The 24404-nt window shown below is 38.3% G+C and overlaps 1 protein-coding gene across 3 annotated transcripts in view; it reads right to left on the bottom strand.

The window, feature by feature from the left end:
• LOC131056800 (ferredoxin C 2, chloroplastic) overlaps window positions 1–24404 on the bottom strand; it is a 122249-nt gene that overhangs the window by 3149 nt on the left and 94696 nt on the right. The window contains exons 4-7 of one of the 3 annotated variants that reach the window (XM_057991073.2): window positions 22549–22617; window positions 3844–3888; window positions 3438–3509; window positions 2819–3299 (exon numbers count right to left, since the gene is read on the bottom strand). In XM_057991073.2, coding sequence (XP_057847056.1) covers window positions 3288–3299; window positions 3438–3509; window positions 3844–3888; window positions 22549–22617 — 198 coding nt within the window. In that variant the 3' untranslated portion in view covers window positions 2819–3287. Of the gene's footprint in view, window positions 1–2818; window positions 3300–3437; window positions 3510–3843; window positions 3889–22548; window positions 22618–24404 lie in introns of those variants that run through there. The other 2 variants (XM_057991072.1, XM_057991074.1) reach the window with 2 other exon arrangements.

The raw sequence follows: 24404 nt of genomic DNA, 5'->3' as shown, positions 1-24404 counted from the left end.
ACCTTTTCCATTTGCATCAATATCAAGTTCTGCCAAAGCGACCAGTCTAAACTGGCAGGATGACCACATCTACCATGTGAAGCTCTGCACACATCATAGCCATGTGGCCATGCATCCATAGTTCCCAATTGTTATTGTCGATCGAGCTTTGCCTTGTCAGGAAGATTAACAGCACCCAAACATATTGTAATGGTTGGCTTCTAGATCCACATAAACACCTACACCTTCTCCATTTGCATCAATCTCAAGTTCTACCAAAGCAACCAGTCCAAACTGGCAGGCTCTCTCTACACCTCCATGACCACATCTACCATGTGAAGCTCTGCACACGTCATAGCCACATTGCCATGCATCCATAATTCCCAATTGTTATTGTTGAGAAAGCTTTGCCTTGTCAAGAAGATTAACAGCACCCAAATACATTGGCTTCTAGGTCCACATAAACAACTCCACCTTTTCCATTTGCATCAATCTTAAGTTCTACCAAAGCAACCAGTCCAAACTAGCAGGCTCTCTCTGCACCTCCATGGCCACATCTACCATGTGAAGTTCTGCACACATCATAGCCACATTGCCATTCATTCATAATTCCCAATTGTTACTGTCAAACGAGCTTTTCCTTGTCAGGAAGATTAAACAGCACCACTTTTAGTGCCATAAGCCAATTCTCATCAGAATTTACAGACTTAAATTCCACTGGCATGCCAATGAAATGAACACCATGCATTTCTAACATTTGAAAATAGACAATTTTAACAAATTTCAAAACCACAACACTGTAGAAAGCAATGGCAGCTCGACAGTTACAGAAGTAGCACTTCACTAATGGTCACAATAAAGGTCACAACAAACTTGGCACACTTTGGGTTTACATCCCTTACATAAGTAAGGGGTGGATGTTCCTATCATATTCATTGTTCTGCAAATAACTCTCTCCTGCCCCCTACTGGTTCCTTTAAATGTGCCAGGTTTGTTGGGACCACATTGTAATAGATATGCACATAAGAAGTGTCTAATACATGTGCAACAATGTAAAGCAGTTCCTATTCACTATTAATAGACATTTTCCATGAACTTCAAACAAGAAATGTTGCCATGTGTCCACTGCAGTGTCCAATGGATCAAATAGATAACAGACAAATCTAGTGTTATGCAAGCAAACTATTTTCAACTGAGATAAATTAACCAGGCATCATCACATGATTGGACCAAGTGGTTAGGAGGTCTTATCTATAAATACCCTTGCATTTCATCCCTATTTTCTTTACACACCATCTTAGTCCACAAAGCCTATCCAATTTCGTGTTTGCCCCTTCCTTGGCCAATATTCATGTATTCTATCTTTAGACCAAATTATTAAGTGATTCCGTTGGTTCCTGGTTGGCATATTGACCAGCTCTTACTGTAGAATCAATTCTTATAATAATAGTGAGAGGACTGAATATCTGTACTCCACAATTGAGAGCAATTGTAGGAGACTTGAAGAGTCCTACAGTAATGAATTCCTTGTTTACATTGGATTTACATTGCATGTTAGGAATTACATTTAAGTGCTTGGAATAGATATTAATCATGCAAATTTGTGATTCACTAACCACAAAAATAGGTAGATTTTCTTGTTTTGTCTTGATTTTTGGCTTCTAGATCACTATGTAGGTCAAAAAAATTATAGCTAAATAGTTTGGCCCACGTCCCTTTCATCAATCTTCATATTGCTAGAAAATTCAGACTTGATTGAATTCTCTAAAACAGTGGACAAACACATTGTTTAGTGAAATTATACTGCCTCTTCCATGAATTCTTTCACTTCACGTTCAAACATAGTGGCATTTTCATGATATTGATCACCATAAGGGAATCACCATCAAAGCATGTATTCTTTTCATTTCAATTTATTTGTCATCTGTAAACTAGTGACTACTATGGTGAATTCTATCGTATTGTTAGATGTAGGTTCCAAGTTCTTAACAATTCATCACCGTTGCAAGCGAATCCTTAACAAGCAGCTTCACTGAGGTTACCATGGAGTGAACTACTCCATCAAAATTGGATTTCAAGCAACCACATTATGAGGCATCCCATTTCATATTTGTTATGGCACTCAGATCAGACAATGAAGTTCTACCTTACCATTGGAAAGGGTTGCCAATGCTAGACTTTAATTTTGTAGTCGGTGCATCCCCACCTTATGTCTCTAAAAATCATATCATTCCTCTCCTTCCATATCAGCCATGGTAATATAAAAACAAATGGCATGATCTATTCTTGAAGTTGTATGATACTTATATTTCAGATTCTTTAATTGTTCTATCATGGGTCTCTACTATGAGAGGAACGTTGGTCAATTTTCAACTTCCCATGGTCTCTCTAGTTTTGTAAATACCATTTTAATTAGAGAGGGGCTTTCTCTCTTGCTAACTCTCTTTTGCATTTATAGAGACATTTGAAAGCATACCATGTTGATAATAGCTGTACACTGCAACATGTTTTGATCTCTATACTACTTTTTGCTGATAATGTGGTTTTCTTCTCGCATTCGACTAACATTGCCTAATCCATACTTCTTTATCAGTAAAATTATGAAATAGTATAGGAATACCTAAGCCTCGTGTTACATTTCATTCTGTCTTTTGCTTGAGAATGGTGAGGGTATTGATTTGTGATGCAGATCAACAATGAGAATCCACTAGGATTGTCAATTGTTGCAGCAAAATCCACAAACCCTCAACTCTTTTAATCTCACAGATAATTTAGAAAAGAGAAATGAGAATAAAAGAACAATTCATACACACTTATGAAGACAAATTTGCTGGAAAAATAATATTTATTTTAAATCAAACAAAGTTTACAATCTTGTTCTACAAGCTACAGTAGAGCCCACAACATGCATGCATAGAAAAATCCAAAATAAACAATCACAACTTTGAAAACTCATGCAAATCTGGTCTTGAACCTTCAAACCAGCAACACGCAAAGATAACCAACCCTCTTTTCTTTGTAACCAGTTTTCATGGATTCATGGAAGCTTTCTTGCAACCTACTTCTTTCGTATCCTTACTTCAACTTTCATTTTTCTTCACGTCTGACCATCCGGGCATAGTTTTTCTTCTTGCAGCAATACCTGCAAATGAGAAATGCTTTTCCCTCTTTGCTTGGTCATGGGAAACACCTATTTTATCTCCACATTAATTTTGGCATGAAATATTTTCAAATTCTTTTCAAAAAACTGCCATTTCAGGACCAATCCAACAAATCCCACTACTAGGCATCTTGGGTTCACTTCCAGCTCAAAAAAGCAGCTGCCAAAAGACAAAAGGGAGTTTCATGAGGCAATAAATAATCCTTCCTTATTTTGGCGTAGAGTTATTACTTCCAAGTGTAAAATTTGAACATTAAAACTTGCAAAAAAAAAAAGTCCAATTTCTTGGATCATCCACCTCCTGAAAAAAAAAGTTTAATTTCTTTGATTCTTTTTGGTAGTGCAGGATTGCTTGTGCACCCGGATGCTCCTGCATCAATTTGTCAAATTATTTATAGTTGTATGATCCTAAGAAGTTCACAACTGTATTTCTAAAGAATATATTGTACCAAGCTTTTATTATTGAAACTTTTAGAGACTTCACAATAGGCAAAACCCAGGGAATAAATCAAGGACCTGGTGATATTGCACCTCCCAGATCCTCATACAATTCCAAAACTTAAAGATTGCAATTTTCAAATATTTTTATTTCCAAGATTTGCATAACAGAGGTGTAACATTACATGAATTGAATAAAATGAATATAAAATTCTGAATATATTTGACATGGATAAACTATAAAGCGATGTCTGAGGGAAACTCACAATAGGTCCTCGGGCAAAATACCGCCCAAATTGAAGCCAATAAACCTGACAAAAAAGGACAAAATAATCATCATATATTTTATCACTAAAAGAAATTTAAATAAATTAATAATTTTGCAAACCTGGAACAAACAAAGATTTAGCAAGACGCCCAAAGTTACAAACCTAAAAGTGAAATAATGTTGTAAACTTGCAACAATAGCAGCCATAGATTTAGAAACAGTATAAATTACAAACCTAAAAAATGAGCCAATGTTATTGTGACAGACACATAAAATGCAATGCATGGATGAATAACCAACTTATGCAAGCAGCAAAATGGAAATTAAAAAATTTATGAAAGTCTCTTAATTGGTTAAATTTGTTGTTAATTTGTCCTATCACCATGGCACCATATTTCTGAATGTTCACCACATGGATTAAGCATGTCTAACCATGATAAGAGATGTGTGTGATTGACTTGCTTTCCAAAGAACATCAAGACAGATAATTCATCATTTTCTTGTTTTTATACTCAAGGATGCAACTATGGAAATGATCTATATTAAGGTTTATAGATTTCTCCTTGATTATAGAATATAAATCAGTAACTCTTCTAATCTTTAAACAAGATCTTAACTTTGTTTTCTCAAGCAGGTTCGATAGAGGAATTTATCTTTTATTTTATTTTACTTTTACATGAATTTTTTAAGATGAGTTTAACTGTGCTAGGGGTTAGAAACATAGTGGTAAGAGTCGATGGAAACATTATCAAGCATGCTAGTTAACTTGTTAATATTCATTGTTACTTGAGAATGCAGGTTGAATAGATATTGTAATGCTAGTAAGTTGTTTACTTCTTATCATCAAATAAAATTGCTTAGTTTAAATGCTTTGGCGATGTCATCATTTAATTATTTACTTAGCTTAGTAATGCAAATTGATCAATAAATTTTACTTGCAGTGCTTTATATATATCCTACCAAACCAACTAGTTGAAAGTTTTGTTGCAATTGCTGTAACTAGTTTTACAAATAGCCCTAAACAATTTATTCTTAGATCATTTCATTCTCTAACTTAAGGAAATTCCTGAATAAGTACAAATAAGATTTTTACTAGAAAATCGATCAAACTTTAGAGAATTGTTCAAGTTGGAAACTTTAACTACCACATTATAGAGACAAAAAAGTTGAGATAATAGTCACTTGAAAATCTTGTATTGATTATAAATTAACTTCTAATGGTGAAATTTAATCTCATTACACCATATCTAAACTATATGCCTCAATAATGCAATTATCAACTTTACTAATTGATGACTTTTCAACATTCTCAAAATGAATAGAACAATAGGAAATTTGCAGGAAGAAGTTTTGTTTACTCAATGGGACAAATTATCAATTTGAAAACATTGCTAAGGATTTGAATAATATTAATTAAGTTTGTAAATTTTCTTGAGAAATATAATGAAGTTAGTTATTTTGTAACTTGTTAGTTAGCTGATAACATTATATGTAATCATTTTGATTTCCATGTATTGACAATGTCCTTATTCAATTTTGCATGTAGATTATATTCTGAATTACAACATTCAATTGTTATATGGTTATGAAAAGCAATGGGGCAATAGCAATTTAATTGGAAAATAAGGATGTTTAGATGACTGTGTAAATTTTTATACTAATTCTATTGATTGACAGTTTATATATTTTGATTCCAATTAAGTTTTAAGGATAGATCTAAATATCCTATTCTCAGATGTAAATAGTATATGTTAACGAGATTATTTCATTTGGTTAGTTTTCCTTTCATTGTAATGCAGTTCTGAATTAGTATATGCTAAGAAATTCTTTTGTTTCATTAGATTATTACTTTAATTGAAATGTAACTATGATTAGGACATCTTAAATTCTTTTTAAATTTTTTCCTTTCTAGTTTAGTTAGACAACCTCAACAAGATTTGAAACAAAAACTAGCAATATTCGGTATCAATAGTGCCTCACACTCACATTTACAAGTAATGTTGTTGCACTTTGAGCTATTGCATTTATAGGCTAACACAACCATGTATATGGCATTGTCTCAATAAATTGTCTAGAAAAAAATAAAAGGCATCTTGTTGATTCAAATCCAAGGGAGAAGTAATCTCCCTTGGATCGTAAACTAAAAAGATAACTTAAACAAACCAAATTGGCATTAGATCAAACTAAAAAACCACCATGTAGACTATTTAAACTTTCATATAGATTTGATTATAATATTTAATTTTTAGTGAGTAGACAATCATCTTACAAACCATGTGAATAGAACTTCCATTACTTGGTTCAAGAGGTGACATTAATTTATTAGGACCGGGCATTAGATGAAAATAGAAAACAAGTAATGGTCATGGCAACCAATTACTTTTGAAATTAAATGCCTCCCTTTGTGGGTAGCAATTGCAAAGAATCTATCTAGGGAAAAAGGGTACTAGAAAGGGTTGTGTGCCCACATAAACAATTCACATCAAGCATAACTTAAAAGATAATAACTACACATATATTATGCCTTGATCCCATTTGGAAGCAATCTATGTCAATAGTCTAGGGACTGAAGGATGTTCCTAATATGCAAGAATTTAAGGATGGGGTTTAGAGGATGTCCGAGAAAGATTATGCTTATTAATAATGTACAATTAACCAATCAAGAGAATCATTCAATTGAGATGGATAAAATCTCTAACATAAATATCAAGAAAAAATATATTATTTGCATACTCTGAAGCATTTAATAGATGGATTTGCTTGACTCCCCCAAGGCATGACCACATACACACACACACAAGGCATGAACACACACACACACACACACACACACACACATCATACCCATGAATCCATACCCAATTCCGTACATGTTGTGATGTTTTCACACATCGCCCTATTGCAAATGGAGACCCCCTACTGTTTAGGCCTTTCTGGTCTTTTGGCTTCATTTTTGGGTCTTTTCGTGGCAGTCTTGTCAGTCTCTTCACTTCGCAAGTATTCGAGGGTCATTCGGGTTTAGTCTGCTTTTCGTTTGAGCGAGTTTGGTGAAGTTTAGGGCATGTTTTGTCCTTTTTTAGGGTTTCTGCCTTTTGTCCTAGATTTTAGGGGTTTTTGTTAGGGTTTTGGAAAAAATGAACATAGGACTGGAATCAAGACCCTTCAAGGAACCTCCCAGTAAAATTTGAGCAAAAACGGAGCAACTTTCTATTTTTAGAAAGTTCCTATTTTTTAGGGATTTTAGTGAGTCCCGGAATGTCGTCATTTTGCCAAAAATCAAACTTACTATTTTTAGTAAGTTTCTATTTATAGTAAGTCATTCCTGTGTCCTGTCTAGGGGTCTAACACTAACACTTTAAAGTTTTTTATTTTTGGAAAGTTTGTTCTGACAGGACCATTCGAGCAAGGCGACAAAGATCAGGCATTTGCAACTATTTCTAATTCCGGAAAGTTAGAAAGCAGACAGAGAAAGCCAGAAGATGGTCGAGTGCTGGAAGCCCACTCCTAAAATGGAAAGCTCGGGAAATTTCTCTAAGTCTAGGAAAATCATTCCAAATCCTTATGTGGTGGCCTAATCCGGAAGGGGCTCAAAATCCATCCAAATCAAGGAGGCATGGAGGATTCACAAACTCACTGAATCCTCCACCAAGTCAAAATTCCGCCCCAGGCCACAGCTGGGCGCCAAAATGAAGAAGGCATGGAGGATTCACAAATTCATTGAACCCTCCACCAATAAGAAATTCTGCCCCAGGCCAAGGACAAGCGCCAAAATCAAGGAGGCATGGGCATGGAGGATTCACAAATTCATTGAATCCTCCACCAATGGAAAATTCCGCCCAAGATGAAGGACAGGAGCCAAAATCAAGGAGGCATGGAGGATTCACAAATTCACTGAATCCTCCACCAGTGGAAAATTCTGCCCTACTCTCCAGCTGGGCGCCAAAATGAAAAAGGCATGGAGGATTCACAAATTCATTGAATCCTCCACCAATGCAAAATTCCACCCCAGGCCAAGGACAGGCGCAAAAATGAAGAAGGCATGGAGGATTCACAAATTCATTGAATCCTTCACCAATGCAAAATTCTGCCACTAGCCAAGGACAGGTGCCAAAATCAAGGAGGCATGGAGGATTCACAAATTCATTGAATCCTCCACCAGTGGAAAATTCCGCCCAAGATGAAGGATAGGGGCCAAAATCAAGGAGGCATGGAGGATTCACAAATTCACTGAATCCTCCACCAATGGAAAATTCTCCCCTACTCTCCTGCTGGACGCCAAAATGAAGGAGGCATGGAGGATTCACAAATTCATTGAATCCTCCACCAATGCAAAATTCCGCCCAAGATGAAGGATAGGTGCCAAAATCAAGGGGGCATGGAGGATTCACAAATTCACTAAATCCTCAACCTATGGAAAATTCCGCCCTACTCTCCAGCTGGGCACCAAAATCAATGAGTCATGGAGGATTCACGAATTCACTAAATCCTCCACCAATGCAAAATTCTGCCCTACTCTCCAGCTGGGCGCCAAAATCAAGAAGTCATGGAGAATTCACAAAATTGATGAAATTCCCTCTCTAGTGAAAAATCCACGCCTAGGATTGAAAATTCAGAAAATCTTCTAAGGTATGGAAAATCCAAGGGTCAAGGAGGACCATTTTTAGACACCAATTATTATCAGAATCCGAAAATTTTTGCAAATTTGGACTCGTGGGAGAATTCTCTCTCTCCTAGACCCGGGTCCTAAATTTAAGGAATATTCCTAAAAAATAGGAAATGTGGCAAATTGGTCAAAAAGCTCCCTGTGAATGTGATGAATTCAAAGAGCACAAAAAAAAAATCCTTCCTCAAGAAAGAATTGCACCCAAAAAGAAAAAATTCTAAAAAAAAAAAAAAATTGACTAAGTGATGGAAATTCCTTCCTTCACGACATAGTTCTTGGAAATCATGAAAATTGGCTAAGGCATGAAGAATTTCCTTCCTCAGGGATAAGGAACAAATTTCTTTTCAAAGGAGAATTCCTTCACAACATGAATTCCATGCCGGGATGAATTGAAGGTGGGAAAACAATTTCTTGGCAAGGAAGGAATCAGGGATGAACTGAACAAGAAATTTCCCCCAGGAAAAGTTTTTAAAAATTCATTCTCGGGCATCAAATCACATCCAAATTTCAAAACTTTTACAGATTTGGATTCGTAGGAGAATTTTCTCTCCTAGACCGTGGAACCCTAATTTGGAAATTTTCCTAAAAAATAGGAAATGTGCAGAATTGATGAAAAACCTTCTTCAAGCAAGGAAAGTTGAAGAGACTTCAAGAAAATTCTTCCTAAATCAAATTTTCCCTCTCCAACAATTTGAGATGTGCAGGAGCGGATATACGACGGCAGGGTCCACTTGCATGGCGAGGATCTATTGAATGCATGGCAATAGAGTGGCGCATTCATTACCGGAATATTTGACCAAATGGAGACCCGATCATTGCATGTTGAATTTATGGCAGATTCCTTCTACATGCAGCCATCACGTTCAGGAGATGATGGTGCATTTATGGCATCATGGGTGAGTTTTGCACGAGGGTACATACATTGCATAGTGGGCACTTTTTAAATGTAATGGTAAATTAATGCTTTATGGGTGCCATTTTCGGCAGGATTGTAATTAATTGTATATGGGCTTTATGGGGTATTTATTGCTGATTCCCACCTTGTTGCATCTTGAGTGGAGAATCTTTTGGGAAAACCCTAATTAGGGTTTTGTATGTAGCTAGGGCTTGAAGCTTATATAAAGGGGTGACCCCCCTCATTTGTAAAAGGGATGGAGACTTGTATGAAATTGTTGCGATAAGTTTTGAGATAATAACAGTGAAACATTGTTCTCTAATGGTGTCCACTTAAGTTATTTTTCAAAACTTGCATGGTTTCACCTTCCTCACTTAGAGTATAATTTTATTTTCTCAGTTGTTAGATAAAGTGCTTTGATTTCAATAGAGAATGTAATGGTGTTTGATGAATTTACATGGTTCATACTTTTTGCATCTTGCTGATTGTAAGTTGCAGTGTAAAGTTAGCCTGAACCCCCAAATTTGTGCTAAGTTCAATTCAGAATAGTCATTTGGATTGCGTCGTGTTGGGTATTCAAATACACTTTCTCAATGTGAAAATCCTTCAACATCCTCAGAAGATTGCACCGGTTCTTGCAGAGTTGTAGTTAATCTTGGCGAAGCAGAGCTTGGTTTATTTGGAATTTGTCCACCAAAGCATTAACTGTTGATAATCCCACCCTTAGGAATAGATTTAGATCCTTCTAAAACCCTTTCCCTTTTACTTTCAGTTCATTTTAGTCTGTTCAAAGCAGCAGCATCGCAGAATTGCCATATCCGATGATGGAATTCCAGCCACAACAAAGAAGTGAAAGAATGATGCAAACGTAAGGCCCCTTGGATTACCAGCAATCACATCAGCCAACTGAGTCACGTCCGTAGCATAAAGGAACCTTGGATTCGACTGTTTGAACTTCTTGCAATCTTAGCATGCAATCGCACTTTGATCAAGAGAGAGTGAAGTGACCGTTAGGCAACTTTATTATGTGTTCGACGTAGTTATTAAAAACACGTCAACAATACCTATACCTATATTCAGGTTTCTTATGTGACAATAGACAAAGGTTGGAGTGTACACAAACCAAATCCTCTACTTCATTTGCACACAAACAATTACGCTTGACGGAGTGAATGGAGTATGTATTCCAATTCTCCTTAGCTGAAAAAGAACTTGCAACCTATTTAAACGTAATTATAAATTTATAAATTATAAAATAAAAAATATTTTAATATGATAGCATCAAATGGAATTGGAAAATGATAAAAATAAAAAATAAAAAACATACATACTTGGGAGAGAATTTTAATTGCAAGAGGCTGCAAGACAATGGAGCCTTGACCATGTACATACCACCACTCATCAGCATCCATCCCATATCTAGCTTGAAGAGCTACAACATCATGATATTTTGCAGATAAAATTGGCCAAATGCCCTCAAGACGATATTTCTTGCCTCCTCATTTGAATATATCTTTTTAAATGCAGACCCTATAACCAAAAGTAACCTCTGCATCTCTATATGGTGGCACCCTCCTTGGCAATGCAAGCATCTCTACGCTATAAAACTTTGGCGTCAATGTAGTATCCCACTAATTTTTTTTTGTTTTTTTCGGGCCAATAGCAATTCATCCACAACAATTACCCGTTAAGGTTAGAGTAATAAGCAAAACAACTAAAGGGAACCCTTACACCTTTTGTTCACCGAGAGCCCAGACTGGGAGGGTGAGAGCATACGGTGTTTCGAGGATCGTCAGCATCAATAAACAAACTGAACATTACAACTGCATGGGCGGCAAGCCATCCCCTTCTGCTTATCCAGCAGGATAGAAACTAAACTTCTTGGCGGTAAACCGACCAAGGGAACTATTACAAGAAATAGAAGTTCAATCACTCTACCGCGTATTTCAGCGGGAGGACATTATATTAACAATCACTCTACCGCATATTTCAGCGGGAGGACCAAAACATTGAACTTTATCACTCGACCACTTATTCAGTGGGAGGACATTACATTAAAGCATCACTCTACCGCATATTTCAGCGGGAGGACTATTTATCAAAGAAAACTGAATTACAAAATTGAGAAGGCGGCAAGCCAGCCTCTTCCACTTATGCAGTGGGAATTACAAAATAAGCAGATAGAATGGGATGCTCAGTACTATTGAAACAATCCTTACCATATGGAGATGAGATGAGAAGATTAACTGCAGATTTCTACACAATACTGTAATTTTCTGTTACACTGCTCTGCAGGCTGAAAGTACAGTTCCAGCAGCCCATGAAAACATGAAAATACTCATAACTCACTCAATTCTTACCCGAATTGACTCAAATCAAGCCCAATCCCACCATACATCCAATACAATGACAACCAATCACAGCCACACCCCAAACAACCCTCTTTTTATTTTGCACACATCCCAATGCAACCCAAAAAACCCACGCCTAGACTAGGAATTTCGATTTTGCATAATTAAATCAATACTCAAACAAATGTGCTAAAAACTTACAAACTTATTTGCCAGTGCTGGGAAGGAAGATAGGAATAATACCCATAACTATCAGACGCACCAACAGAGAGATGTGAGCAAAAATGTGTTTCAGCCACAGGCAAAACCAGCAAGTCCAGAATCGTTGCAACACCAAGATGTCTATGGCAAAGCTCTGAAAGCGATAGGAGAATACAAGGCACAGCTAGGTACTGTATTTCAAGTACGAAACTGGGTAGCACTAGGGAGACGCACTCCGAAGCCTCAAGTTCTGTCGCCAATCCGGCAGCATAACATTACAGATTTTCAAGATGCTGCAAATGGGAACCCAAGCCTCATATTTATAACTTCATTCTTCAAATCCAAATGACATCCCTCCAAATTCCACGCTTGCATTTGAATTTCATTCCACTTTCATGTGGACCCAAGAATAGCGCCCAACTCCCTAAGTCAAAAGTCACGCCCAAGAGAGGGGAGGACCCACGTTGGACACTTAGGCACAAAATGGCGATGTAAAGTGAAATAATATCCCTTTTAAAAAAACATTTCACATCCCATAAAATAATTGAATTTCGCCCAAACTTAGGATTAAACAGGCATTAATCCCAAATTTAATAAACCAGCAGCCAATAAATAGACTAATTAAATATTAACCTTAGGAAAGGAAATAATATTTAATTATGTTGCAAATATCTCCCGCACTGATTATTATCACCTCCAAGATGAAACTGAACCCAGACGACCACAAACTGCTGCAGAATTCAAACCCCTGACTACTGCCAAAAATAGAAATGTGCCACCCAGCCACTTACTAAAAATAGTAAGTCAAGAATTAATGCTCAGAAAAATATGATCATCGCGTCCAGAGGCAAAGCAAGGAGTGTTCGGTCGGACAATGGCACCAGAATGGTCATCCCCTGACTTACTAAAAATAGTAAGTCTTCGTTTCATCGATGCTAGACCCTGATTACTCATTCCACCTAGCCTACGGGTCTCAGGAATAGGCTAATGGACCTCTGAAAGAACATCAGTGAGAAGGGGACATTACAGTCCGCCCTCCCCAAAATTGCTTGTCCTCAAGCAACTGTAAGGCTGGATGCAATAGAATCTCCTCATTCTCCCACGTAGCATCCTCTGCTGGTAGATTCTTCCATTTGATCAAGTATTCCCTGATCACTCTTCTCCTCAAAGTTCGCTCCCTGAATTCAAGGACAGCTTCTGGAACCAAAACCAACTCTCCCTCCTCATCAAGTGGAGGTAGCTCAGCTGAAGCAACAACATTATGTCCCAAAGCCTTCTTAAGGCGAGACACATGAAACACATTATGGATCCTGCTGCTTGCCGGTAATTCCAACTCATAAGCCACTTCTCCAACCCTTCTACTGACTCTGAAAGGCCCATAGAATCGAGGTTTCAATTTCTCAACCCCACTCTTCTTGAGAGTAGACTGCCTGTAAGGCTGGAGCCTCAAATAAACCATGTCGCCCACCTCAAAGGTGCGCTCAATACGCTGCTGATCAGCATACAACTTCTGCTGATTCTGTGCATGTTGTAGATTGTCCCTCAAGATTCTCAGAATATCCTAACTTTGCTGTATCATATCTTTCGCCTGAGGGGTTCTGCTATCACCAAATACCAAGTCTGCGAAGCTAGGAGCTTCATAACCATATAGTGCCATGAATGGTGACATCCGGATGGACATGTGATAGGAAGAATTGTAACAATACTCCCCTAGGTGAAGCCACCTCACCCAAGTATTCTGCTGTTCCGAGACATAGTTTCTGAGATAACCTTCCACCCACTTATTTACTATCTCGGTCTGTCCATCAGTTTGGGGGTGATAACTGGTGCTTGGAGTGAGCACAGTCCCACACAATCTGAAAATTTCCTGCCAAAAGGCACTTAGGAACTTGCTGTCCCTATCACTCACAATGTTCTTCGGTAAACCATGCAGTCTGAATACCTCTCGGAAGAACACTTCAGCAACTTGTGTTGCTGTAAAAGAGCTGGTAATGGGGAAGAAATGAGCAAACTTTGTAAGTCTGTCCACCACTACATAAATACTATCTTTTCCTTGAGCCCGAGGCAACCCCGTGATGAAATCCATGGAAATACTTTCCCATTTTTGACTGGGAATAGGCAAGGGTTGTAACAAACCAGCAGGTAGAGTGTGCTCATCCTTGTTCTTCTGACATGTATGACACTCTTTAATGTACTTCAAAACATCATTTTTAAGCCCCTTCCAAGAGAATCTCTCCTGGATCTGCCTGTATGTCTTGAAATAACCTTGGTGACCAGCAAGGGGAATGTCATGGAAGGTCTGCAAAATCTTCTCTTTTAACTTAGATTCAGGTACTATGAAGATTCTTCCCTTGTACAGTATCAATCCTTCAACCAATTTGTACCTTTCATCATGAAAAGTACCCTCTACAAGACTGATTGCAAACTGATTTTTGGCATAATCAGCAAGCAACAACTCTTTCCAACCAGCAGTAAGCTCACAGAGTGAGCTCAAATGGGGCCTCCGTGATAAGGCATCTGCTACCACATTGTTTTTCCCCTTTACATACTCAATATCGAAGTCGTAAGCTTGTAGCTTACTCACCCATTTCTGCTGTCTCTCATTCAGATCCTTCTGGTGCATGAAGTGCTTAAGACTGTTGTGGTCAGTCTTGACAATGAACTTACTTCCCACCAAATATTGTCTGAATTTTGCAAGTGCATGCATTATGGCAAGCATTTCCTTGTCATAAATGGAGTATAGTCTCTCAGGACCTCTCAACTTTCTGCTCTCAAAAACTATAGGGTGCTTATCCTGCATGAGGACCGCACCAACACCTTCTCCAGACGCATCACATTGTAGTTCAAATGGCCTGGTAAAATCGGGTAATGCTAAAACTGGGCAGGAGCTCATGATCCTCTTAAACTGCTCAAATGTTGTCTGTGCCTTCTCAGACCACTCAAAGGCCCCTTTCTTGGTAAGATCTGTAAGGGGGGCAGCCAACTGAGAATATCCCTTTACAAATCTCCGATAGAATCCACACAATCCCAAAAATCCTCTTAGATGTGTTATGTTTTCTGGAGTAGGCCAATCGATGATAGCCCTAATCTTTTCAGGGTCTACCTTCACACCACCTGCACTAATGATGTGACCCAGGTAGAGCAACTCTTCCATCCCAAATTCACACTTGGATTCCTTGGCGAACAGGGATTCAGATTCTAGTATGCCCAACACTTCATCCAACTGCTGAAGATGCTCTTTCCATGATCTGCTGAAAATCAGGATGTCATCAAAAAATATCAACACAAACTTCCTCAACTGTTCGTGGAAGATCCTGTTCATGCATGATTGGAATGTAGCAGGAGCATTCGTCAACCCAAAGGGCATGACTAAGAACTCAAAGTGCCCAAAGTGGCACCTGAAAGCAGTCTTCTCCACATCTGAAGCTCTCATCCTAATCTGATGGTACCCCGATCTGAGGTCAATTTTGGAAAAGAACACTGCCCCATGTAGCTCATCAATGAGCTCATCAATCCTCGGAATAGGATACCGATTCTTGATGGTCTTCTGATTCAGCGATCTATAATCCACACACATGCGCATGGTCCCATCCTTCTTTCTCACCAGAACAACAACCGAAGCAAAGGGACTTTTGCTAGGCCGGATGTAACCCATGTCAAGCAATTCCTGAATTGCTTTCTCGATCTCATCTTTCTGCTTTTTGGGGTATCGGTAAGGAGTAGTCATGACTGGCTTAGCTCCTTCCTCAAGCTCAATAATGTGTTCAGCACCTCTTTCAGGAGGTCTACCAGGAGGTGGCTTTTCGAACACCTTGCTTCTCTTAGTTATCAAAGCTTGAATGTCTTCAGGATACTTTCTGTGCTCTTGTTGTGGTTCTGAAGGTATCACCACAATATTGCTCTTATCTTTGACCATTGCTGAAATGTCTGAGGAATAATTGCCCTTATCCACCAATGGATTGGAAGGCATTATCAAACACTCCGCTGCCCACTCCACCTGATTATGGCGGATCAGCCTCTCCATTCTTTTCAAGGATACAACCTTAAGTCCCCCATGCGACATTCCTCTCAAAACTACCTTTTTCCCTTCGGACATGAATTTCAGCTCCATGGTTTGTAGGTTTAGTGTGATCTCACCAAGAGATCTCAACCATTGAATCCCGAGGACTGCATCATCAGTCCCTCCAATGCTTACCACAAAGAAATCATCTCTGATTTCATGATTTCCCAACTTCAGAGACATGTTGGAAATCATTCTATTACAGGATATAGTGGAGCCATCTGCTACCATGACTTTGAAGCCCTCAACTTCCTCTGCCACTAGTCCCTTTTTTGCAACAATTCTTTCATCAATGAAGTTGTGTGTTGCACCCGTGTCAATGAGAGCTATGACACGATGCTCTCCGATCACACCCCGAACTCTGAAAGACTCATTCTTGTGAATGCTCGAGAGTTGAGCAACTACTCCTCTATCTTCTGACCCAAATTCGGGCCCTTCAAGAGCCTCTTCATACTCGCTGTCCTCAACTTCAGTCTGCTGTTCTGAAATTTCAGAATCTGATCCATCTCCAGAATAGCCTTCCATTTGATGTAAATTCCCCTTTCCATGGCACCTATGCCCGGGAACCCACGGTTCTCTGCAAGAATAGCATAGATTCTTTCTCCGGAGCTCTTGACGGAGCCCATCATCCATTCGCGGAGGGAACCTCTTGGTCTGATTAGTGAACTTCTTTTTATCCTTTCTGAAAGGGAAAGGCTTGGACTGAATTTTACTCTTAGGGGCAGCCAACTCCATACTTCTGGATTTTTTTATAGCTTCTGCCAGTGTGGGCGGATCAAAAGCTTTGACCCATCCTCTCAATGGTTCTTCAAGTCCTTCAGTGAAAAGGACAACCAGTCGCTTCTCTGAGATGCTACTCACCATGACTGACAGGTTTTGGAATTCAGTCACATAAGTGTCCAAGGAACCTTGCTGCCTCAGTTGTGCAAGTTCTCTAAACTTCACCTCTGGATCCCTGGTGTCAAATCTCTCAATTAGCTTGTTGGTGAAATCAGCGTAGGTGGTGACTAAGTTGTGACCAAGGGTGACCAACCCATGGTACCACCATTCGTGGGCCACTCCATCCAAGTGCAAGGTAGCAAACTTGATGGCATCCTCCTCCGGCATCGGTCTCAAGGACAAGTAATTGTCCAACTTCTGTACCCATGCTCTAGCAGTACCCTTAGCGCTCCCATCAAAGTGTGCTAAGGTCACTCTTCCAAGAGCTTGCTGGAAATCTCTTGGGGCAGCAGACTTGTAGTCATTCCTCCGTCCTCTTTTCATTTTCTGATTCATGAATTGGTCCAGAGTTAGGATATCTCGGATCTCACCAGGAAGGGAAGCATACTCCATGTAGCTATTTCTTATCTCATCAGCTGTGGGTATCTCTGTTTCAGCTTGTTGTACTTCTTTGGGCAAAAAGACAAGTTGTAAAGGCCTTGGGGCTGAACCTCCATTGTTACTCCCGTTATTGCTCCCATTCCCATTGCTTACAGGAATGTTAGAAGTGCTGGCTTCCGGTCCATTGTTGGGCTGATTAGGGGTCCCAACAACGTTCTGGTTGAGCTTTGACAGCAGTAATGACATCATGTCCATCATGGCATTGAATTGCCTCTCTGCCTTCTTGTCGGGTGCCTCATTTGTTTCTGCAGTCTTATCTGCCATTGAATCCACTGAATCTGAGGTATCTAAATTCTTCCCTCTGTTCCTCAGTACTTCTGAAAATGTGTCCTCTTCGGGCACTATAGGAACCTGAAACTGCTGTCTCTTCTGTTCTCTGTTGTAGTGTCTGACGTCTCTGTCACTCATGGAGACTTCTGAACCCACTGACTCTCACAGGCTGGCAGGAAAACCAGCTCTGATACCACTGTAGTATCCCACTAATTTTTTTTTGTTTTTTTCGGGCCAATAGCAATTCATCCACAACAATTACCCGTTAAGGTTAGAGTAATAAGCAAAACAACTAAAGGGAACCCTTACACCTTTTGTTCACCGAGAGCCCAGACTGGGAGGGTGAGAGCATACGGTGTTTCGAGGATCGTCAGCATCAATAAACAAACTGAACATTACAACTGCATGGGCGGCAAGCCATCCCCTTCTGCTTATCCAGCAGGATAGAAACTAAACTTCTTGGCGGTAAACCGACCAAGGGAACTATTACAAGAAATAGAAGTTCAATCACTCTACCGCGTATTTCAGCGGGAGGACATTATATTAACAATCACTCTACCGCATATTTCAGCGGGAGAACCAAAACATTGAACTTTATCACTCGACCACTTATTCAGTGGGAGGACATTACATTAAAGCATCACTCTACCGCATATTTCAGCGGGAGGACTATTTATCAAAGAAAACTGAATTACAAAATTGAGAAGGCGGCAAGCCAACCTCTTCCACTTATGCAGTGGGAATTACAAAATAAGCAGATAGAATGGGATGCTCAGTACTATTGAAACAATCCTTACCATATGGAGATGAGATGAGAAGATTAACTGCAGATTTCTACACAATACTGTAATTTTCTGTTACACTGCTCTGCAGGCTGAAAGTACAGTTCCAGCAGCCCATGAAAACATGAAAATACTCATAACTCACTCAATTCTTACCCGAATTGACTCAAATCAAGCCCAATCCCACCATACATCCAATACAATGACAACCAATCACAGCCACACCCCAAACAACCCTCTTTTTATTTTGCACGCATCCCAATGCAACCCAAAAAACCCACGCCTAGACTAGGAATTTCGATTTTGCATAATTAAATCAATACTCAAACAAATGTGCTAAAAACTTACAAACTTATTTGCCAGTGCTGGGAAGGAAGATAGGAATAATACCCATAACTATCAGACGCACCAACAGAGAGATGTGAGCAAAAATGTGTTTCAGCCACAGGCAAAACCAGCAAGTCCAGAATCGTTGCAACACCAAGATGTCTATGGCAAAGCTCTGAAAGCGATAGGAGAATACAAGGCACAGCTAGGTGCTGTATTTCAAGTACGAAACCGGGTAGCACTAGGGAGACGCACTCCGAAGCCTCAAGTTCTGTCGCCAATCCGGCAACATAACATTACAGATTTTCAAGATGCTGCAAATGGGAACCCAAGCCTCATATTTATAACTTCATTCTTCAAATCCAAATGACATCCCTCCAAATTCCACGCTTGCATTTGAATTTCATTCCACTTTCATGTGGACCCAAGAATAGCGCCCAACTCCCTAAGTCAAAAGTCACGCCCAAGAGAGGGGAGGACCCACGTTGGACACTTAGGCACAAAATGGCGATGTAAAGTGAAATAATATCCCTTTTAAAAAAACATTTCACATCCCATAAAATAATTGAATTTCGCCCAAACTTAGGATTAAACAGGCATTAATCCCAAATTTAATAAACCAGCAGCCAATAAATAGACTAATTAAATATTAACCTTAGGAAAGGAAATAATATTTAATTATGTTGCAAATATCTCCCGCACTGATTATTATCACCTCCAAGATGAAACTGAACCCAGACGACCACAAACTGCTGCAGAATTCAAACCCCTGACTACTGCCAAAAATAGAAATGTGCCACCCAGCCACTTACTAAAAATAGTAAGTCAAGAATTAATGCTCAGAAAAATATGATCATCGCATCCAGAGGCAAAGCAAGGAGTGTTCGGTCGGACAATGGCACCAGAACGGTCATCCCCTGACTTACTAAAAATAGTAAGTCTTCGTTTCATCGATGCTAGACCCTGATTACTCATTCCACCTAGCCTACGGGTCTCAGGAATAGGCTAATGGACCTCTGAAAGAACATCAGTGAGAAGGGGACATTACAGTCAAAGAAAATGATAAGAGATGTAAGGGGGTGGTCATCTTGTTCCAAAGATCAACAACAATTTGTTGCACAACTTTGAAAAATGTTTCCCTTGGGTCATGTTCCTTGGCCTCTATTATTGCTCTTATTTTCTCCACCATGCAATCTATGCCATCATAAATTTCACCCATACATGGGCGATCAGTATTAGCATACCTAATCATGCTCATGATGGGCTTGGTAAAACTCAACACATATTCCACACAATCCCACCAATCAGCATCAAGGAACAATGCTCTTACTTTTAGGGCTCTTTATAAGTTTGACTACTTCCATAGACTCCACAAAGTGTTGATGATTATAGCACTCAAGGCCTCTCGCACCTTCACAAGTCATCTTAAGACGAGTGTGTGGGATGCAAATCATGTTTCGACAACCTAACATGGCATAAAAAAATGCATGTCATATATCAACTATAAAAAATTAAAAAATAAAATGTAAATTACCTTCAACAACTCCAACTTGGAGAAGGTCCTGAATATGGCTTGTGACATGTGATGATTAGTCACAAACAAATGAATCTCCTCACCCTCCGTGTAAACTTGATTCACCCAATAACTTGTGTGCCAATCTTTTGCATACTTAAATTGAGTGAGTGGACTGCACATGGTGTCCGAAAAATGTGACCATATGTAGCCTCCACTATAGACCCAACTACCCTACAATTTTTAGCATTGCCCATTATAACTTGGCCAACATTTTGAGGCCCCACCATGTCAATGGATTCAATGAGGATATTGGCAATGAAACTTGCATCCTTCACTTGACCCTCACAATCCACCACTTTTAAAAACATCGCCCCCTTAGGAACACTGCTATAACATTGATCAATGGCCTATTTTTACAATCTTTCCATCCATCAGAAACAATGGACACACCTATTTCTAGTCATGTAGCTTTGATGACTCTCAATTGTGTCTCTACGAAAGCTTTCTCCTTTGCCAATAAGGTGGTTCGCACCCTTTCATACCTAAGACAAACATAATCAAGAGGTGCATTGCAAAGGGTATGCACCATGTCTTGAAAATAAGGTGATCTAACAATGTTGAAAGGAAGCCCATTGCCATAAATACAACGAGCAACACTCTGATCTACCTCTTTGATTTCATTTTTAAAAGCACTATCCAATGGGCCTCTTTTTGTGTAACCACAACATTCTCTAGTTCAAAAGGTGGTGGCATTGGCATGAAAGGATGTGGGCCAGCCGGTCTTGTGGAGCCACTGCTACTAGGAGGCCTCTTCAAGCTTGCCTTGGCAAGAGGATGATTAATCTTTGGTTTGTTGCTTCTCCTATCGACTTCCTCTTGTTCTCTAATATATTCTATAATTAGAGATTTTGGCAGCCCTTTGCCATTTGACCCCTTACAAAATTTTATTCCACATCCACATATGGAGCAAAAGTGACCTTTCACTAGATAGTATGAACTAGTATACTCTATGCCACAATGGTTACACCGCCAAAGAAAACTCCCACCACCAAATGTTTGCTTGATCATTGTTGTATAATGTCAAAGTGGCAAATCGGCATCAATTTTAAAAGGGTTTTGTTGAGTTTGGGCCTGGGCAACTAAATTAGAGTTTGCACTTGCAATTCCAACCATTCTATATGAATAATGAACCTAAAATAAAAAATGGAAAACTCAACATTATTGAAAAAAATTCATAACCCCCTATTATGCATACAAAGTATAAAAAAAATTCAAAAAATAAAAATAAAAACTTTAATTTAAAAAAAAAAACTTAAAAAGATCTTGAAAAAATTCTTGAAAACTTGAAAAAAATGAAGATTCGCTCACCTTTGATGGCTAAATCTTTCCTTGTCCAACGATTCCTACGCCTTCGATGCATGTCTCACACCTTTGAAGAAAAATACAATCACCTTCAAAACCTGCTTGCAGAGAAAAAAATGTGAAAAATGCAAGTGATATGAGAAGAATGAGTGAAAAGGGCAGATAAAGTTTTTTAACCCGTGGACCCCGTTTTTGGGCACCAACAAGCTTGGGTACCCCTGGGTATGAGCCGGGTTCACACCCGGGTTTGTCCCGAGTGCGCCCCAACTGCCTGGGCCACACTTGGGACAAACCTGGGAGCAAACCCAGCTCATACCGGGACCAAAACCATACCCGGCTCCAATTTCGGGCTTTCCCTACTACAAAGCCCAGTAATTGAGATAAAATATATCGTTTGATATTCTATGTCTGTCTAACTTACTCTATGATTTGTAATAACTGCATTAAAAAAAGGTGTTGCAAGGTCAAAATTCAACATCTAGGGGGAAATAAGAGAATTTCCACCGAGTTCCCAATTTGTCCCATTGACTGCTACTATTCTTCATTATTGGTTCTATAATTTGATACTGTTCCCCTCTATGTACTAGTGCTCACAGTTCTGCCCATAATTATCATTAATGCTATGTCGTCCTTTGATAACAAGTGGTAATTATTAATTAACCACTAAACATAAACCCTTATGAATACAATGTGCATTTTACATGATAAAAAATTTAAAATGATATTAAATTACAAGACAAATCAATAAATACAATTCAGATAGGAACCAAACAATTTATCTCAAAAAAGAGAAAGCTTTACATGAGAAAAACATATTTCCTTAGTCAAAAATTATATTCCTTCATTTCCACATCTCCCTAGCTGATGAGAAGTAAACGAATCAGATGTTTGCATACCTCATCTTCATCTTGAGTTTCGACTTCAAGATCTGAAGCTGGAAAACCAACACAGAGAAGAGCATATCCCTAAAGACAAAAAGCCAAGTAACATTATCAGTGATAATAGAAATGGTTGTAAACATGAAGTGTAAACAACAAATTTTGTTATCATGGATATCAATCAAACATCTAATAAGCATGAACTTTAGAATATAAGCTCAAGCCATCTATGCAAAAGTAGAATTTGTAAAATCTTTCTACAGAGAAATGATGAACAAAGTCAAAAAAATTGTTTGTTTATTAAATACAATATAATCTTGATATTGGCAATAAGAACTATAGGTGTTAAAATAATTATTCTTTTAATCAGTATTATTTTCATTTATTATTATTATCTATTATTATCATTTGTAATGTTCCCTTCCATGGAGCAGCAGGAATAGCTCATTTAGACTATTTAATTCCCATAGGCTAATTTCAAGACATCAGGGATAAAATAAAAATCAATTAATTAAAGTTGTCCAATAAAGTACATTTTACAGATAATTTTATTTTAAATAATTTAATAAAGTCACTCAGGTGAAAATTAAAAGAAAATATTAGAAGTCACTTTATTAATGTGCTTTCAAAATATATTAAAACCGAATTCAAAAAAACCTTTGAGACTGTTCTAAGGAAAATATAAAATGAGATTTTGGAGCTCATTTGCATATGCATGGTTAATTTTCTTCTATTGTGGATTTTGGAGCTTCTTGTGGAGCAAACCCTAGGACAAAAAAACCTAAAAGAATTCAGTTTCGGTAGTGAGAAATCCTCCCTAGCTGATTGCAGGTAAGAACATATAGATTTCATGCTTGGATGCAATGATTTGAGATTTCCATAATTTGTAAAGTCTTGCAAGCAAGACAAATAACATGCATTTTGTAAAGATTTTTGACAGTTGTTGGAAAGGAGGGCAGACGCCATGGTTGAAGATAATATCTAGAGCTGGGCACTGAATATTTTAGTTATTTTGGAGTGATTGCTATTATATATCTGCTGGACATTAAAATCTAAGGTTGTTGGGCGCTGAAATCAGATTGTTGGCACTGAAACTAGTGCATGCTAGGCATAATACTTCCCTCTTCATTGCTGGGCAACTGTATATTTCCATCACTGATGTGTTTGGCTTTGTTGTTGGAGGCAAATAAAAATAGACAAAAATCAGACTTGGGTCTTTACATCATTATTATCCATTATTATCAATTAAAACTTTTTATTATTTAATTGATATGAGAGAATTATCATCCATTAAATAAATAAATAAATATAATTATTATCCATAAACTCATAATATCCTCGAATGAGTTAATTCCCTCATCAATTAGCAAATTCCTCAGTAAATATTCATTAAATAAATTAATAAAATTCATAATTATCCTCTCCTGAGTTAACTTCTTCAGCAAAATAGCAAAATCTTCATCAAAAATCAGTTAACTAGTCCACCTCTCCTCATTAACACCATAATTGGTGGAGTCAACTCATGGCCTATGATGAAATCTACACCATCCACTCATTCTCCCAAAAATTTATAAATTTGCTTTCAGCTATCATTTTCACCGTCAATCTTCAATGCAATATTATGTTGTCAATTTAATTATCCAAAGAATAAGAATGTTATGCTGACAAAATGAGCACCCACATACCAGTACAAATCCTAAGCACATCACATTTTTACGCTCAAACAGAGGTTTGCAGAAGTTAGACTAGTATTTTAAATTTATATTTTTAAAATTGTTTTGTTCTAACTTTCATTGGAATTTCCATTCCTAAACCCCTACTAGTTATTGGGACCTCTTGTCATAGAAGAAACTTGATTACAATGAGAAGGTGAT

Source organism: Cryptomeria japonica, chromosome 4 (assembly GCF_030272615.1).
Source record: "Cryptomeria japonica chromosome 4, Sugi_1.0, whole genome shotgun sequence".
Classification (NCBI taxonomy): domain Eukaryota; kingdom Viridiplantae; phylum Streptophyta; class Pinopsida; order Cupressales; family Cupressaceae; genus Cryptomeria; species Cryptomeria japonica.
Note: the sequence above shows the minus strand (reverse complement) of the source record. Positions and strands in the feature narration are given on the sequence as shown.